General features: G+C 31.8%; 1 protein-coding gene and 1 long non-coding RNA gene across 3 annotated transcripts in view; one reads left to right on the top strand and one right to left on the bottom strand.

Annotated features, from left to right (window-relative positions):
* The window catches only part of LOC128173883 (uncharacterized), a 142,109-nt gene that overhangs the window by 55,094 nt on the left and 67,133 nt on the right, over positions 1-19,882 (top strand). Inside the window, exons 12-14 of the mRNA XM_052839560.1 lie at positions 432-569; positions 677-817; positions 15,982-16,122. Of these exons, the coding sequence (XP_052695520.1) occupies positions 432-569; positions 677-817; positions 15,982-16,122 (420 nt within the window). The remainder of the gene's footprint in view (positions 1-431; positions 570-676; positions 818-15,981; positions 16,123-19,882) is intronic.
* LOC128173049 (uncharacterized) overlaps positions 18,189-19,882 on the bottom strand; it is a 10,582-nt gene continuing 8,888 nt past the window's right edge. For both annotated transcript variants that reach the window (XR_008242413.1, XR_008242412.1), the window contains 2 exons: positions 19,086-19,171; positions 18,189-18,545 (listed from right to left, as the gene is read on the bottom strand). This is a non-coding gene — a long non-coding RNA (uncharacterized LOC128173049). The remainder of the gene's footprint in view (positions 18,546-19,085; positions 19,172-19,882) is intronic.

Genomic DNA, 19,882 nt, shown 5'->3' with positions numbered 1-19,882 from the left:
AGGCATTTTAAATGTGTTATAGGCCTGTCCCGAGATATCGTTAGATTATTCTAACTAAGCAGAGTGTAGTGAAATTAACAGCATTATTGTAGGCCTAAAGCTTTATTATGTAAATGGTAACAATACGGTGTGTCGATGTATCTATTTCATAAATGCCCGATGTCATGCATAATGTCAATGCAAATTCATCGGCAAGGGTTACCCATGAAAGCCACGAACATTGCCCCCCCCCCCTCCCCCCCCCCCCCACAAATAGTGATGAGTCCACAGTATATGGTTAAAATTTACTTCCTTAAAATTACACAGGGAAAAGGTAATGTATCTAAACGAAATATTGTGTAATATATTCAAAAATCTGAATATACAAAAACATGAAAAAAGTAATATTTTATTTATAACATTTTTAGACACTCTAGCATTATCCAATGTAGGTTGTAGCACACCTGGTTATTATAGCGAAACGTGTGAAATCCCATGCCCCGTCAACTGTAAAGACAAAACCTGTCACATAAAAATCGGATCTTGTTTTGAATGTGAGCCTGGATGGACAGGAACAAATTGCACCATAAGTAACATTTTTCTTGTTCTGAATTTCATATTCTTTGGACCCCTTTAAAATCCATATTTTGATAATAGAACAACGAATTACCTCTTTATGTTCTGTTTTTATAAATAGAATGTACAGAAGGATGGTACGGTATGAATTGCAGCCACCAATGTTCTGGACATTGTAGAGGCAATACCATCTGTAATCACGCCACGGGTCATTGTAATAAGGGATGTGTAGAAGGATGGACGGGGAATAAGTGTGAGACAGGTAATCCATATAAGTTTATTTTCGTCATTGATATTTATTTGTCAAATGTTTATTAATGTCATATGCAAGTATTATGTAATGATAGAGATAAAATATATTAGTTAATTTTCGTCATTGATATCTAATAACGGTTAACTTATTTGTTATATTAATATATAAAAGTATTAGATAACTTTGTATTTCTGCAAAGTTTGTATGAACTTGGTTTACTCATCCAGACGTTTTGTCGACGCGAATCTTTTAAACGTTGGACAGACAAACCGACTTGTTAAAAATTGAAAATAATGCAATAATATGAATGTAGAACATTCATAGGTTTCATAATACTGTTATTTCTATTTTATTTTCAATCATCATATTTTCATAAAAGAGGATAAAGAGGTATTTTTTTTGTATTTGGCATCATCTAAACCGTTTGATTATTTTTTTTCTTATTTGATATATACTTGTTTTAATTGTCTATATTGTACACAGAACAATACTCGCCTCCGTTTAAGTTTTGCCCATTTTGCCTTCATTGACAGCGGACGAATTTAAGACTGAAAATAAAAACAATTTTTAATTGACTGGTATTTAGAAAGAGCATATCTTTCTATCTATGTCTTAGCGAATTCGACAAAGTACGATAGTTTTTGCATGTTCAACGGGCGAAAATAACTCATTTTATTCACATTTGATTAGATTAAAATAAAATGAGTGTTTTAACCTTTCTGTCATTCTGCTTACAAACTTGTATATGACTTTTAAACGAAAGAGCTAAGGTTTATTTTTGGGGAAATTCTATAGATTTATATTAAAGCTTAATCATTTTGGTGATCTATGTTACGAAGGTGACTTATTGCCTTTGGTCTTCTTCCGTCGTCGTGTGCCGTACATTTATAATTTTACATTTTTGACTTCTTCAAAACCTGACCAATTGCTACTGATTTCATTTAAAGCTTCTCTGCAACAAGAGCAATCTTAATTTTAAATTCTATAAAATTATAAGGCAATTGTGTCTTACGTAACATTCCGGATAATTTCACGTGAAAAACTCGAATGAAATTTGTGACAAATGGGCACACACAATGCTTACGTAAAGTAAAATGCACTTAAATGTCACTCAAAATAACGTGCATTTTAGGTCTCATACTTTTATTTAGCCTTCTTACTTATTCTTCTCACCCAAATAATGTTAAATGCATAAAGTTGTTTTGTTAACATATGCATATACAATATATATTCAATTGTTTAATTCATTTTAAATAAACGTATTTAAATAGACCCCAGAAAAACTTTTTCATTTAGTTGGTAATGAGTCCAAAGAATAACAAACTTAATTAATTTGATAACATGATTAAAGTGATCAATTAAAAAAATACTTCTTTTTTTAAAAATAGTACATCCAGTTATTTGTTTTTTTAAAGAGGAGGAAAACCACACACACACACTTATTTACCTAACATATAAAAGTCAGTCTCCGATACATGTTTAGTTCTCTTTCATTTCTGCCATAGTTATCAAAACGTCTTACTATAAGTACATTACCTTGAACAGATATATTTTAGTGAATCCGCACAGCTTAACATATATATACCCGAGAAAAAATCAGATTAACAGAACTCTCAATCTCGATTCATTTTTAAAAAATATTTTACACAGTCACTTTTAGTTTACTGCAGTTTAATTAGTTTGCCTTGGTAGTTCATTCAAAACCGATATTAACATCAAATTACATATTTGTATTCTGTAGAGATTGATTCCGTCACAGTTTTGTTGATCTATGAACGAGCTGTCTGAAGTATTCTCTTGTTCAATTCTCAACAAATCATGCCAAAATACTTTTTCAGAGTTCTTAGATTTCTTACATTTTGAATCTCCTTACAATGTTTTCTGATCAATTTTACACGACATTCCACGTTCACTAATGACTTCATCAATGTGTAAATCTACGTTATACAGTCTTATTTTTGGGGGAAAAAAACTCTGATATTTTTTATTTGAATTTGATCTATGTTTTAATACTTGTATATGTATTTAATAACTAAGATTCGTGGTTTTGCTGAAACAAATGTATGTTCGATTCCATAGGGTTCCTTAACACCTTTGCTCAGGTTTAAGGTCATAGAACGAGGTCAAAGTCATTGCAAGATGTTTAGTGTCTCTACGCCTTATCGTTATCATAATTTTGATTTTTTGCGAAATTAATAAGAAGCTAAAAACCACTTGCACGTGTATTTTTGGTAAAAAATAAAAATAATATGAGGAGCAAAACGTGCATGAAAGTGTTTTGGTAAGTCGCGAAACGCATTTTACTCTTACGGAATAAAAATAAAAAGAATAAAAAAAAATAAACAAAACAATATCAATAGGCCTTTACACTGTGGTGAAAAGACCTAAATACATGATTGTTGGTATTTCTGGGCAGTGGTAAGAAAACAACAGAAGGGGAGGCTTACTGAGCCGTTTTAACATTTTTGATCCGTGCCAAAATATTGCTTATTTTTCGAGATATTTCTCATTTATTTTGTTTATCATGCATCATCATATCGCATGTAACGCCTCAAGCAAGTTATTTTGGAAAAATATTGCTGCATATCAGCAGTTGAAACCATGACGCCATAAAGAAACAAAAAGATGATGCCACGATGCATTTAAACGTCGCATCAATGCACAAGCCCAATTTTGGGACATTGACCAAATATAGCTTTGGTTTATAAGGTTTATCTTTATTTGGTCAATGTAACGGGTAGTTGCATGATAAAACATGCATCACAGGATTAATGACCAACTTTAAGTTCTCCTTAAAGATAGCTTAAAGATGCTTAAAGACGATCTTTAAGCCACCTTTAAGCTGTATGTGTTGCTTAAAGATGGCTTAAAGAAAGCGTAAAGATGGCTTAAGGGTGTTGTGTACTCAGGATTTGAGTTTTCAAATTCGGATTGGTATAAAGTTTAATGTTATGAGTAAAATTTGTTCTAAACACTGAAAATATCTATGAAATGAATTATTATTGACAAAACATTCAATATTTTTACTTTATTATGGAATTAGGCTAAAACAAAAATTGAGGAAATTCGGACTAAATTTTGCAGATTCTTTTTTCTGCCAAAGTTGTTTTGGCAGTAATCTAATATTAAAAGTTAAGATTTTATATCTTAGTCTATGTATTTTGCATATTTTCGTTGGTTTTACCTCTTCATTAAAATAAGTTTATGGAACGAATTGCAAAAATATTGAAAAATGCTTAAAAACGATAAAAGACACCATATATCAAAATTTTGATCATTGACCTCATATAACTTTTATGCCAACAGAATAAGGTCAAAATAAGTAGTTCAATGCCATAAATGTTTTTGTATTATCATCATTCAATTATTTGTAAAATTGGATCAAAAAATGGGTAGGAATTTGAAAACTGAGAGAGGAAATTCGAACTGGATTATTTTTTTTAATTGTTGCTGAAATCTTAATGCTTTGTACTTATTTAGTGCCACTACCATTTATAAACTGTATCTTATTTTTCAAAGTATTTTATTATTTGTAATATATTTATAATTAAGAAAATCTCAATCGTAGTGTAAAATTTTATGCGATTTTTCTTGATTTTTTCAATAAATATTCAATGACTATTAACTCAAAAAGTAGGTCATTGATCCACTTTTCTGAAAGTGAATTTTTTTTTATTCTGAGTAAACGTCATCCTTAAAGGCAGCTTAAAGAAAATCTTTAAGCCACCTTTAAGGACAACTTATAGGTCCTTAAGATCAATTATATGTAAGAATCAAAGATTTATAAAAGGGTCTGGCCACGCATAGTCACCAATTTTCCTTATATTTCATACATAGACACACCTAGGTTTAAAACGCAAAAACCACTAAAAGTTGGTTGCTATGGGTAACCGTTGCTATAGTAATTGAGGCTAAAGATGGAAAAAAAAGCAAAACTTACCTACTTTGAAGCCATATTAGAAGGTTTTGCCCACTAATGTAAACTATCAAAGACATAAAACAGCCTTTGTCCTATTTTCAATTATTTAATTATTTCTCAGCTATGTTAAGGGCGTCCATACAAAAATAGCGATATTTATCACATAAAATGTTAGCCTTTGAACAATCTTGGTATTCTACTCCAAACATTTGTTAAACAAAGTGATATTTTATCGATTATACAAATTAAATAATTTGTTATCGGATGAGCAATTTTTGAGTCTCTTGGGAATACCCTGTCTCGTGATACTGCTAAAAATAGATGAACCAGGAATAATACGAAAAAATGCAAAGTGCAAGGGCATAACATAAACAAATATAGTTATTTCTGTTTCTAACTTATAAAATGAACTTATAAAAAGTGCTGGGAGCTTAAAATATTCAAGTAAGAACAATTATTAAATTCAATGTAAACAGTGTATGAACAGCAATTTACTGGGATTTCCCGCAATGAACGCTTATTTATATGAAATGCGTAGCAACTTCATACAGCTCCCAGCACTTTTTGATATAATAGGGATACAATGGTAAGACATGGAAATTTTCAATATATTTGATCAAGTGTATGCCCTTGCACTTCTGCATTTTATCTGACCCACTTCACTTTCAGCGTCATTTGCGTGAAATTCAAACGCAACTCTGACTAAGATCATGATTTTAATTTTCATTCTTAAAATAAATTAACCCTGTGAATTTCACTAAAATAATGTTAAAATTTTGTTTCTGTTCACACCAATCATCATTATAAAATTGTTGAAATTGGAAAAACATAACTTCATCAGTTGCCTTTATGGGGGGGGGGGGGTGTAAGTGTTGAGTTTGTAATTTACACATTTATGTTTCATAATAATTTATGTTACTATGCTGGTGAATAAGTTCTTTTAATGTTTAATCAGGTTTACTTGTAATCATAATTGATATTTTAGTACTAATTAAAGAAAGCAAGAAGAAACAATATATCAATATTATCAAGAATTTATTTTGATAATCAACTTTACAAATACTATAGAGATTGCTTTTCTGTGACAAACTGTTCAACAAGACTAGTGTTTTCTGATTTTTAGTATTTTTCAGTCATAATGTGTAATTTATGGAAATTGACAATTTTTCTTGCACACTACACGTTCTTCTCTTCTGTCTTTTTGATATTAGGAGGTAGTCCAGTTGATAAGAAAACTAATACCTGAAATGATGAATATATATCAATTTCAAATTTCATTTCAATAGATATCAATGCAAATTATTATAAAAGGTTACATTAGTATCATTATCAATATGATATTAAAAAACAACAAACTATGCATGAAGTTGAAGTTAGTGAGTAAAAGAAATATTTATATACATTTATAGTACCTACTTTTCATCAACATCCCAAGAAGTGTTTTCAGTGGACCATCTACTGCCTAAGAAACCCTGAAAATGAATAATGTGTCATAATTAGCATTAAGCTATCTATACTACTATATTAAAATAATAGACTCGAATTTTTAGTCTTTAATACCGAGAAATCAGAAGAATACTGTCTTTTGTTTTATATATTTTAAACATCTTTGGTACTTGAAGATTACCAATTTGTTTTTATTTTTTCTCAGTTAAGCTTCGCTAATTAATAATCAACGAAAATTCCTCAAAAAATCCCGGAAATCACCTGGAGTTTTTGGATTTTACAATCTTGCACTTGCGCAATACATTCACACTAACGGGATCTTTAGTTTATATTTGTTTCCACAATATCACATCTGCCTGAATAAACTCAGAAATGATTATACAAATACGGGTAAATTTTCATTGGACTTTTGCTATATATTTTGTTCATATAAATTAATGATTTCTTATGAGAGAAAGTATAAAATAACAAATATACATTTCAACTAAGCACTTACTTTCATCTTCGTGATGACAAAAAATATTTAATTACATGCAAAAATGTTACATTATATTTGTTAGGAGAGTGAAGATAGAATATGTTTTATCGTAAAAATGAATAATGTCCTACAGACCCAGTTTAACAAAGAATATACGATTACGTGTACGTTGGTGAAAAGGTGTTGAGTTCTTCCATTCTATGAATTAAAATTTTTAGTTGAAAGGTATTTGCAGTCTCAAAAAGGTTTGTTGTGATGTATTTGACTGTTATTTTCAAGGCAACATCATTCATTAACTTTCTCCAAAATCGTTCCAGAGCGATTCTGCAATTTTCTTCTACTTTACGGGTATAAGTAAGGGAAGGGCTTTTCCCGAGACACAGTTAGGTTATTCAAACTAAGGAAAGTGTAGTGAAATTAATAGCATTATTGTAGGCTTATAGCTTTGTTATGTAAATGTCAATAATAAGGTGTATCGATGTACCTATTTCTAAATGTTCGATATGCAATGTCAACCCGTGCACGCACGGGTCAAAGTCTAGTTGTGTTAAAGATAACATGAAAATGAAACATTACTCTATTATTGGGCATATTAATGGCGGTTTCAATTTCAGTGATATTACAACAGGCATAATCAAATGTTTATTTTTTTAAAATGTGTGGAAATTCAGTTTGAACACACTTTAATTTTGTCTTAAATAAAATTAATTAGATCTTCATAAAAGAAGGCTGAATAAAATAACACATTTCGATTTACTTAAACAAATTACAATCTTGTCTATAATCATTCCAGGCCACACAGTGTTTGGCCATGGACTTTTTATTGTGTACTTTGAACATGGAGGAAATGCGATCTAATATTATCGCGATATGAGACCAGTAAAAAGTTACAATGAGCCTCAACGCTCTGTATGATCAAAACTAGCGAAACGCAGAACAATTACTTTGCCTGACTGAGTCACCAAACTGATGTTTGAACACAATATTACATGAAAAACAAATGTAAACAAGTAAACAAAATCGAAGCCGAGGAATTTCACTTCGTTTCCGTTCCATCCAACAATATTAGGTAATATAAAACAATATCTAGGGGATGTACAGATAAATCCTACCTTGTTCAGTTGAATCCTATGCCGATTTCTGTCCACGCTGGTTGTAAACGAGTTAAATTCCGAGATATATCACTGAAGTCCACATGTTTATTCTGATCACAGCTGCAAGCGCCGGTGTGACGTAGTCAACCTCGACACGTCATCAGACGACTTAGGAATTTCATGATTTCGCGAGATATAAAGAATAGTTTATGATTTTATTTCAGTACACCTTTCTTGGAGCATTCAAACCCAATAATTAATCATATTCATTTTGGTTGATGTTTGTTAATTACCGAAATACCCATATTTCGTAAAATCTCATGAATAAGGGGCGGGGCTTATGCAAATTTTTCTAAATCACACGTGGTAGAATTCTTAGACCTTCCTTAACATAGCTGAGTTTAGAAAATTGATGGAGAAACCAATACTGATAAAATGTTACCATAGAAACCGTTACAAATTTTTGAAATCAGTTTTTTGCGGGTTTTTTTAAAAGCCGAAATGGGAAACTGTTAAATTTTTACATCCATATCAATATCAATGCTATATATATTTTGTTATGAAATTGACATCCGTTGCTATGGCAATAAGGCCAAAAAATAGAAAAAGAGAAATTTAAGAAGATTTTGATATGCTTTTATTCACAATTTCAGAATTTTTTGTAATTTTTCTAAGTTTGAACTGGTAAAAAAATATCTATTTATTCAATATAAACCACAAAAAGGTTTGTTATGCAACCGAGAAGTGTTGTTGCTATGGAAAATTAAGTTGCGTAAAAATCACACAGAAATTCTTACTTTTTGAAAAGTCCATAGCATCGGCAGTTATTTTTAGAAAATTTCAGATGTTTTTCAATAACGTTGACATACTTTATTTTTTCTCACCAATTGATTTTACATATTTATTCATTAAAATTGAATAATATCCATTCAAATATGCCTAAAATATTAAAATTTTCCTTATTTTTAAGCTTGTTACCATAGCAACGGTTCTAAATTTTCATATTTAAATTCTTAATTGCACAATCATAATATTGTTAGCCAAAAAACCCAAGAAATGCACTTTTTATTCAAATTAAATAAAAAAGAAAAACAAATTTCTGTTTAGTAACCATTGAAACGCTCTTAAATTATGCGTTTCTCCATGAATTTTTTTCTTTCCTTTGAAAAATCACATTTATTTTTAATAATATATTCTACCCTGGAAACCCCACGTTCTGTACATTACTCACAATATGTTCTTAAATAAGCATTAAAATGGCATTTTTACATCTTTACCTTCGGTTACCATGGTAACGGGACCACATGGCAACAAACATGGCTTGTATACTCACCAAAGTCTATCAAATTGTCAAGTATGAAGAAAATCCGTGACTATGCGTGGCCACCGAATTATGATTCTTACATAGAATTGGTCCACCTTTAAGCCATTAAAAATCTTTTAATTCAATATTGTGCTTAATTTACCAACAAAATATGTGATAAGCCACCAGAAAACCAGGTTTATTGAGTTTTTCCAACAAATTGAGATTTTTGCATTTTTATGTTGCTTTGGTATAAATAAATAAAAATACCAAATATTAGAATTCATCTCCTTTTATTTCAGGAGCCATGACGCTGTAAAAATGAGACATGTTTTAAGCAATTTCTCACAATGCATTGAAAATTGGAAGAAAAATCAAATATGAAAAAGTAATCTAGAAGATAAATACAAAGTTATTAAATAGTAAAAAAGATTTATTCATTTAAAATGTTTTGTGATCAAAATTGAATATAATGACATCATTTTCTATCAAAGTTTAGTGCAAAAAGGTCATGATTTGAGAAGTTGTACATTTAGCATTTTACATGTAATATAGTTGTCTAAAAAACGCATTTTACATGTAATATAGTTGTCTAAAAACAGAACTTTACGGCTTATCATTTTGAAACATCACACAATTATTCCTATCTGATAAAGGTAATACTAGTAATTAACAAATAATTTTACCTAAAAACTACATACATGTACATATAATTTCAAATACTGCAATTTATATAATATATGTATTATATTATACATAAATATGTATATTATGACACTGCACATTACAGTACACAATACACCTAAAATTTCACATCTCAGGAGAGGCAAACTGCTTTGGACATTTTCTTTTCTCTGGGTCTATTTTGACACGAGGTTTTGGACACACAGGCTTAGGGCAAGACTGTAGACTATCTGAAGTATCCCTGCAGAATGGTCTGATTTCATCATAAAGATACCACTGTCTGGCAGAATCAAGACCCTTGGGTGTAATCACGGATGGCAGGGTGTTAACAATAGGTAGTTGCTGTCCTTTCTTCAAAATGTTGATGGGTTTCTCTGCAGAGCTACGATAAGCCTTGACAAAGACAACTCCTGGACTTTCTTCAGACATTCTGAAATGGTGGAATTTAGAGATGGATGGTAGTTTCTTGAAGAAAGCTTCAAAGAAACTCGTCCAGTCGTAGAAGGAGACAGGCCTCTCAGCATCGTTGATGAGCTGGGGTATGTTGTGGCCATTTCTTGAGGAGTGCCTCACTGATTCTGCTACCTCATCAAGAGTTTCTGCTGTAGAATGTCTCCACTTCATCTTCCAGAGGCCAAAATGCCAGTCTGGACTAAATTTTGTATGGTTTTCTTTTCCTCTTCTGACAGGTTCCCTGCATTACTGATGTTATGAACATATCTCTGGCATTTGGGACAGAGATCAGTAGCTGGCTTCATAATCAGGATGTGTGGTGTTTGTTCCAACCAAACTTTCTTGAACTCAGATAAGCTCACTTGTCTGTCATTTTGAAGAAAAATACAAAACTTTCTGGACATGTACACTATTAATCAAATATGTATATCATTAGTACCGGTAATTATTAGGAATGTTAATTCTTTAAAAGTTCATCATGTGCACCATGTATTATAACACACTCTAAAATGCTCAACAGACCCACAAAATATGCACTACATTATTTGGTTATTATTCAGCATGAGTACAGCAAATATCTTTGACTATTTTATTAAAATAGTATCACACATACCTATAATTAAGCATTGTCGCTGCTTGGTTATAAAGTTCCCAAATATCAGACTTTGTCTTATCAGAGGGAAGCAACAACAGGACTTTGTCACCACGGGTTGAGTAGTTTGGCTGTCTGCCTGGCAATGGGAGTCCGTTCTTCAATGTATATTCTTTCAAGAACTGAGATATACGCTGAACATCTGTGAGGCTGAGTGCATGTTTAGGGGTTTTCCCAGTGTTTCCATGAATCCTAGGTTTTAGGCCATCTTTATCCAGAGATGCAGCTATGCTGTTAAGCTTGAATTTCCCTATGCCATGGCAAAAAAGAAAAGTATCTCGACATACTTGCTGACCAGCAAAATAGTACTTTTGTGCTACTCTTTCTCTCTCTCTTTTTTTTTTGCTTTTTACTTGTAGACTGGGGCCAGTATATACTAGATTTCCTGTGTGCGGCAAGTTGAACTTTCACTGTTAAATCTAATTCCTCACTTGACATTTCCTGACACTGTTGTCTGTATTCTAGCATGTGGTCGAATTCGATATTTGTACTACATGGGGAACCATACAATTTACTGCAACCGCATGTTTTTGTTTTGAATTACACCGACAAAATTAAACTTCGTCTTGGTCGACAGTTCTGTATTCGAATTCGTGTTGATAATCTGAATTACATGTAGAATCTAAATAATTACCGACACTGATGTCTGTAGTCTCACTGTCCTCTTCCTTGTCTTCGGACGATGACAATGGCACCAACTCGGTATGATTTCTGAAGTATAAATCATTCAAAGATGTGATTTCATCGATGAAAGGTTCATCTTGGTGACAAATTATTTCGTCGGGCACTTCACTGGCTCTGCTTGACTGGCTCATAATGAATATGTTATCATTCTCCTCTACTTCAGCGTAGCTGTCAATGTTCGTCTGCGGAACTTCCCGCAGATTGTTTATATTGGTTATACTTTCGTTTTTACTACGTCCGATAACTCCGACAAGAAAATACGGGATGTCATTCGTGTATAAAATTGTTTTTCTTATATTGTATAGACCTAAATGTTTTACACGACGTTTTTCCCCAAAAACTTTATTTATGATTGAATTTGACTATTGAGCATTAATTTTGTCAAGGACCATGGAAAAACCCGGAATACTTGTAACGTTACAATTTGGCTATCAATCGATACACAGTAAATAAATATATCAAAAGTTACATTACTATTGTCGTAAAATTCAATTTTTTGTGTAACACAGATTTAAAATTGACTTTATTTTATTCATAATTTGTTTATTGATTAAAATCGACGTAGTTCTGCATGGAAATCATTTCAAAAATGTACAAAACGATTATGGGAAATGTGTCATTCTTTTTTCGTTATAAAAAACGCGACGTTATTGACGTTGTGTTTCAGCGCCGCTTTCTCGATTATGACGTAAACTCAACAACCCTGGTTTTGTCGTGGCGACTCACATATATTAACTATATGATAATAATACAAAAGGTATTAAAACGGTTTTTTTTCTAGATAATAAAATGAAAAAAAAAATAAGTAAAACGCCCTAGACGAGAATTGAACCCGGGACCCTTCGTTTACCAGCATCACCTTACTTCCTCTGCTCCACGGCAACTTACATATTTTTGTTGGTTTTTATATCCTATATATCAGTGGATATTGAATCAATGTATTTAATGTGTATTTTTTACTTGAAAAGATTTTGACGTCCATCCAAATTGTAACAATCAATTATATCTATTTTATGAATTACGTGCATGCACATATTTAGAATGAAATACGGAACTTGGACTTCAGTGGAAAAAAAATATATAATACTTAAATAAGTAAATAAATTAAAACCGAGTAGATAAGCGTTCATCTAATTCATAGCTAAATGAAATGCAAGGGAGAAGATGAAATCATTTCTTTTAATAAATGCATTGAAACTATTAGGATATTAGTTCTACGCAATTTTCCCGTTTTCATTATCACGGTGCCGTTCCAGTATGTTTAAATATTTAATTGTATACATGATTTTTAGACTATCAATTCTATAACAAACAATATTACCAATTACGGGTGACGTATTTACTGCATGTGGAAATTGCAAATGATGTATACATATACTTGTACATACAATTGTATGATGTACCAGGCCGGGTATGTTACATATTTACTCATACATATATTTAAACAATTAACCCTTATTTATGATATAGTATAGTAATTAATTAGTCTCTAGATTTTACTTTTACATACATGTATCTTTAATTTGTAGATGTAACATTTTTAAAACCTAGAGTTAGGAAATAATACTAAAAAATTAATTACAAATGTAAATAAACTTTTCTTCACTAGACTTATCGTATACACGTACATACTAAGATTTCAACGCTTTTAGAAACCCTGACGTGCACCTGGGCACACGACACACCTGTTGTGTATATCTTGTATATTCTGTGTTAGTTCCAGGGGTTTTCTTAAGTTAGACAAACTATAGACTCTTATTAGATATACACAAAAGTGAACCTGGGCTCACGACAAAACTGTTGTGTATATCTTGTATATTCTGTGTTAGTTCCAGGAGTTTCCTGAAGTTGGACTAACAATAGGCTCTAATTAGATATACACAAACAAACAAAACTAGACAAATAAAGCAGTAATATCCAGCGCGATATAACAATGGCAGTTGAGATTCTTTTCATCTTTTACATGTATCTAGCAGATCTAGAATTAGACCTAGAAATAATTAAAATTGAAAAACAATACAAACCTTAAACCGATTATCAAATTAAATCATGCATTTTTTGGTTCATTATCTTCATTTTGTTTAATAACCGGATGAACTAAGAGAGAGAGAGAGAGTGAGAGAGAGAGAGAAAGAGAGAGAGAGAGAGACCGAGAGAGAGACAGACATAGATAGAGACACAGAGAGTTACTAATGACGTGACTAGCATTTACACCAACATGAATTTTGATGAATTACTTCATTCTGTCGAGAAAGCATATTTAGCAGACAATTCTAGTCTAGAATTACTTCGACCTTGCAGTTCTGATCTGATCTTTTTTTCTCAGATGCATACTTGAAAACAATTTTTTTTTAGTTTGACGGAAAATATTACAAACAAATTATAGGCGCGGCGATGGGGGCATGCCCGTCACCAGAAATTACGGATATACGTATGAAAGACATCACTGATGATGTAATACCTAAATTTCAACATGCCGACAAACTTATTTATCACGGCCGATATAGAGATGACGGCTTTATTCTATAAAGCCCGGATGAAATTAAAGAATTTTTTGACATAGGTTACTCTTGTCATAAATATCTGAGATTTATTTATGAATTATTTCACACCAGTGTCAATTTCTTAGACACGACCATATACAAAGGAACAAGATTCTGAGATAGCCAGCGATTAGACATTCGCTCATATATCAAACCTACTAACAGCTTCCAATACCTGCACAGACAAAGTGCTCATATCAAGGACCTTATTAAAGGAGAATATACCATACATCTGAGAAATACTAGTGATCAGGCTGTATAACTAAATATTTTCAAAGATTTCAAAACTCATCTCGAAAAAAGAGGATACAAACAATTAGAAATTGAACCTCTTATGCAAGAAACTCTTTATGCAAATAAAATGGATCTTCTCAATAAACAAAAGAAGAAAAACACTAAAAAGGCTGTACCGAACGTTTTGGTGACCAAATGTAACCCAGGTATTAAAGGGTTAAGGAAACGACTTATGAAATACTGGGATAACATACAACATGACGAAGTATGCAAAAAATTATTCACAACACCTCCTATGGTTGCATACAGTAAACACAAAGATATAGGTGATCTAATCATTAGATCCAAATTAAAACCAAATGAAGTTCAAAGAGATTAATTGGTTTATGCATAAGGTGAACTCCTAACGAGGCGGGCCTTATTACAATTCAAAAATGACATGTGCTATTAATACCGCCGAAACACTCTTAACTAACTATGACATATAAGCAAATGACCAAATCCTTCAATAAGAGTGTCGGGTTCTAATAAGTTTAAGACATGTCTGGATGTTAGGATGCCGTAGTTTTTTTGCGCTTAAAGATTCTATATCCTTAAAGCCACCTGTACGCCACCTTTAAGGACTTGCTTAAAGATTGTTTTTCGCCCTGTGCATGTAACCAACATCTTCTGTTTCAATATGTGACGTAAAATGTGACGTTGATGCGATCACAAATTAAATTCAAAGTACTGAAGTACTGACGGGAGTTGATTTTATTAATCATTATTTATTAAAAATCAACGATATGTGCTTTTGCATGGCAAGTAGTTACTGTATCAGTAATCAAAATATTTCTGAAAAATTGTATGGATCAGGCAAGATTGAACTCATGTCTTGTTCAACCACACGCTCGGCTGTCTCCGTTTATCTCCGACAGGAAAGAGAGACTGTTTTGTCGGATATATTTAACAGCCAAGCGTCTTGTTGAACGAGACAACATTGAACTTTAGCGTAGGAATACATACGACTTAAAAAAATATCTAAACTGTTTGTGCAATTTAAAATCTTATTATTTTCATGGTATTCATAAATAAGTTTTCTTGAAAAACAATGCCTCAGAATACATAGCATCGAATTTATCGATTATTTTCAAGAACTAAGTGTTGTCAGCGGTATTGATTTGTGCTTAGGTCCAAACACTGTTTCACTTTCGCTTTGTTCGAGTAAGTGCATAGGAGAGTTGATTAAAATCAACTCCCAACTAGCGGCACACACTTCGTTACGGAATTCATTTAACAGAATTTCAATAAAAGTACATGTTGAAAATCTTTACATATTTGATGAGAATAGTTCATCTATAGGTTTATTCATTTTGATTATTATTTATACATGTAAAGAGAACAACTAAGGAGTTTTTGAACTCTGATAAACATATTTAGCAACAAAAATTGGATATATTACAAATATTTGTTTTTTTAATTAATAAACATATGAATTACTATCTTATTTTTGGTTTTTTTTTTAATAATGGGGATCACGGTACATATGGAGTTATTTGTTAAATATATTCAGATAAAGTTCTTCAGGGGAAGGAGGGGGAATGAGTATCGTTTTTAAGCTTGTTTTTTGAAAATCGTAAGTTAAAATCTTATTTGTGTAAAAATTATTACCAGCATTGTTAAAGTTAATGCATTGACTTTTAGTATGTGCTAACGGTACCTATGGTTACGACTGTGTCAACAACTGTAGCGGTAACTGTATGAATACCTCCCCATGTAACAAACAGACTGGTGCCTGTGACAGGGGATGTAACCCAGGGTATTCTAATAATGACTGCAAAACAAGTAAGTTTTGATCATTCAAGATTCCACTGGTATGTTACACTCAAGGCAATAGATTTCTGAAATCTGTAACATTTTACATTTTACAATACCCCCCCCCCCCCCAAACACACACACACACACACACACACACACACACACACATACTCGTAAAGACATGAAACTCACTACACATGACTTTTCACCATAAAGTCACTACACTATTTTCTAAGGGTCGTGAAGAAAAAATTTGAGCAAATTTATAAAAGACTGTCTACTCTTATTAGCCTAGGGGGCTGATAATTCGTAAATTCATTATATTAAAAATTTGGGTTTTCCCCTGAACTTCACTACATCAGACCACGTGACCCTGCAGTTAGACACACATGATTCTCACTACATTGTCAGGTTTGAAATACACACATGAAACTGACTACTTACATTAATTTTACTTATTTATCCCATCTTCTCATTATCAAATGATTTGATACACCATACATTCTTTGTACAGTTTCTAAAGAATTATAGCACACAAGTTTTGTGATTTATAGTGGATTTTAAATAACGTATGTGGCAACAAACTTTGAGAAAAGTACACACTTAAAAAAAATAAAACGCGTTAAACTTAGGACTAAGCTAACGCAGTTTGAAAAAAAAAATTCAAAGTGCGTTATGATGGAACTTCAACATTTTTTATTATCGAAACACTTAACGCACTTTAAAAAAATATGTTTAAATAGAAAAATCTGGAATTGAATTTCTGATTTGCTGATTGTATGATGAATTGTTAACACTAGTAAATCTCATTAACCGTCTTTGAGAACGGGGGTGGGTGTGGGTTAACCAATCATACAGGTCAATTACCAGTGCATCATTTACTAGTAATTGATTTCAGGAAGAAGGTTGCCTACCCCTTATCTTTCTATCCAAAACGTATGATATACAGCAACTTGAAGTAAACGTTTCTGACATAGCCCAATGTATCAGATAAGAAGTACATTAATTTTGCTGCATAGACAGAAAAGGAAAAAGGCAATTTCTACGCGATGCAGTTTATGTCATATTTGGATAATTTAAAACTCCTGATTTGTTCTTGTGTAAATTGTCAAACTACGTAAGCTTATGAGAAAAAAATTCGAATCGAGAAACTGTTTATAAAGTAAGCTGAGAATGCATTGGATTCTTTTTTTTTTAAAAATATCCCATTGAGCTAAACAATATCAAACCAAGGTTAAAACAATCAGTTATTGTATATCAATAAAAGTATCAATTATTTGGACCAAATCCTGAACAGTTTTTTATAATATCGACGATATCAACGCACTTTGAAAAAAAAAATAAAAGCGCGTTTAACTGGTTCCAAAATTACTAGTAACACACTTTGAATTTTTTTCAAAGTGCAAAATATTTCAAAGTGCATGTAACAAACCTATAAATCTTTGGATAAACCCAATTATTTGTTTTTCAATTATTTTTTTGATTTTTGAATAGCTAAAACCGAATGTTGTTATTAGAACAACTAATGGACCGTGGCAGTTTAGTTATTGAAAGAGAAAAACTATCACAGGCCCCTTCTACCTACATGTACATGTATATCACACGCATATACAAGCATCCATCATCTTTCATTTTCAGCCAAAGCTGTATGGTTATTTAAAGACAGAATAACGGCACAACTTCTGAGTAGAGCACTATAGTTTTAATGGTGAAATTACAGATTATGATATAAAAATTCATGCAATTATTCACACCAAAATGCTCAATCACATTGATTATTTCTACATAATATTGCAAGGCATATACAAAAACAAGATCATGCATTAGCTAAGCTTATTTCATGCTAAGATCTAGAGGGAGGTCAGGGGGGTCTGACCCCCCCCCCCCTTGCAAAATTAAAATTTCTTTAAATTGCATTATAAAATTACCAAAAATATGCCTCAGACCCCCCCCCCCCCCCCGACAAACTCAAATAACCGTCTGACCCCCCTGGAATTCTTTTTGGATCCGCGCATGTATTTTTTGACGTAGTGATGTTGATACATTAAATAAAAATGAATATCAATGATTATGAAAGTAATCAAGACATTACATTAGACTCTGACTTTTTATTGAGTATTACTAAAACATTTAATTATTAATATGAACAAGGCAATATGATCGTTTAGGAACATTAAAACAGCAAAATATGTACATTGTATAACCCAACTTTCAATGCTACTGAATTTACACGTACATGTACACGTAAAAAGTGTATTAATTCTCTCATATCTTCATTTTTGGGAGAATACATGAAAACCACACGATCAATAAAAAATGTACCAGAGTTTCATTATCATTTCTAAACCAGTATTGATTAAAGCAATATTCATGGCGTAGATTTTTTTCCAATGACACTATTGGTCCTCAATCGTCTATCTAGGAAGTTAACCTATGTCTGAACACTGGTGCTGCAACACAAAAATACTTGTCAAAATATAAATTCTGAGAATGTGTTTCATCTCTGTAAAGCAAGACTTTTAACTTAACTTTTGTACTTTTTTCAGATTTTATGCAATACTAAAAGGTATCACTACTCACTCTCTCTCTCTGTCTCTCTGTATCTCTCTCTCTCTGTCTCTCTCTCTCATAACTATCAATGAAAAACACATGTAGAGGCAATAAGTTAAAAATTCACTTTACACTTTAAATTCACACACTATCTCCCTCTCTATCTATTTTAACTTTTCCCTATCTCTCAAATTTTTTTTAATGTCTTATCTCAGTTTCATGCTGTTATCCCTTTTTTACACACATCTAGTGACATTCAGGAAAAGTGTATCAATGATGAATCAACTTCATATTGATGAAAACTAAAAGCAGTTTTCTCTGTATTCTCTTTCTCTTTTTTTTTATTTCTCCCCTCTCTCTTTATCTCTCTTTATTTCTCTCTCTCTCTCTCTCTCATGCTTATTTCTTTTTAAGAAATAACATTTAATTTATACATTTACCTTAATATGTATAATCTTAGACAATGGCTTTTTCATGTGAGACAAACACTTTTCTCAGCAAACCTCATTTAGCTTGGATATTTTTCCTGAAAACATAAGACAACAATAAACATTAAAAAAATCATTTTGTTTACTTTGTTTTACTCTTTATAAAAAAAGGTTATGTTTTGTTATACAAGGAAGTTTTTAGAAATGTATAATTGACCTTTATAAAAGTGTTCAAATATTGCTGCTGTTGTTATGTTCTACATGAGATCTCTCTCTCTCTCTCTCTTTCTCTCTCTCTCTCTCTCTCTCTCTCTCTCATTTGAACACATTTCTTTTATAAGTTTTCTCACTCCCTCTCTACCTTCTGCAAAATGTCTTTGTCTCTAACTTTGTTTCAATTTCACTGACTCTCTCTCTCTCTCTCTCTCTCTCTCTCTCTCTCTCTCTCTCTCTCTCTCTAATTGCCATCACATTTAGTTATTTACACACATGTAGTGACATTCAGGTAAAGTATCTCAATAGAACAAAAATCCCTTGATTTAAACAAAATGTTTTAATAAGTCCTCTAACTTCCTCTCTCTCTTCCGCTTTAAATTCTTTATCTTTAACTTATTTTCTATCAACTTCTTTCTCTCTTTTAAATGAACATTACTTTTCATTATTTACACACACATAGTGAAATTCAGGTAAAGTATCTCAATAAATAAAAAAGAAATTACCTCCTTTGAAGAAAAAGCTGTAAAAAGGCCTCTCACTTCCTCTCTCCCTTTCAATCTAATTATTTTATCTCTTAATTTCTATCAATTTCT

This window comes from Crassostrea angulata, chromosome 2, assembly GCF_025612915.1.
Source record: "Crassostrea angulata isolate pt1a10 chromosome 2, ASM2561291v2, whole genome shotgun sequence".
Taxonomy (NCBI): domain Eukaryota; kingdom Metazoa; phylum Mollusca; class Bivalvia; order Ostreida; family Ostreidae; genus Magallana; species Magallana angulata.
The sequence above is the reverse complement of the archived record's forward strand: the minus strand, read 5'-3'. Positions and strand labels throughout refer to the sequence as shown.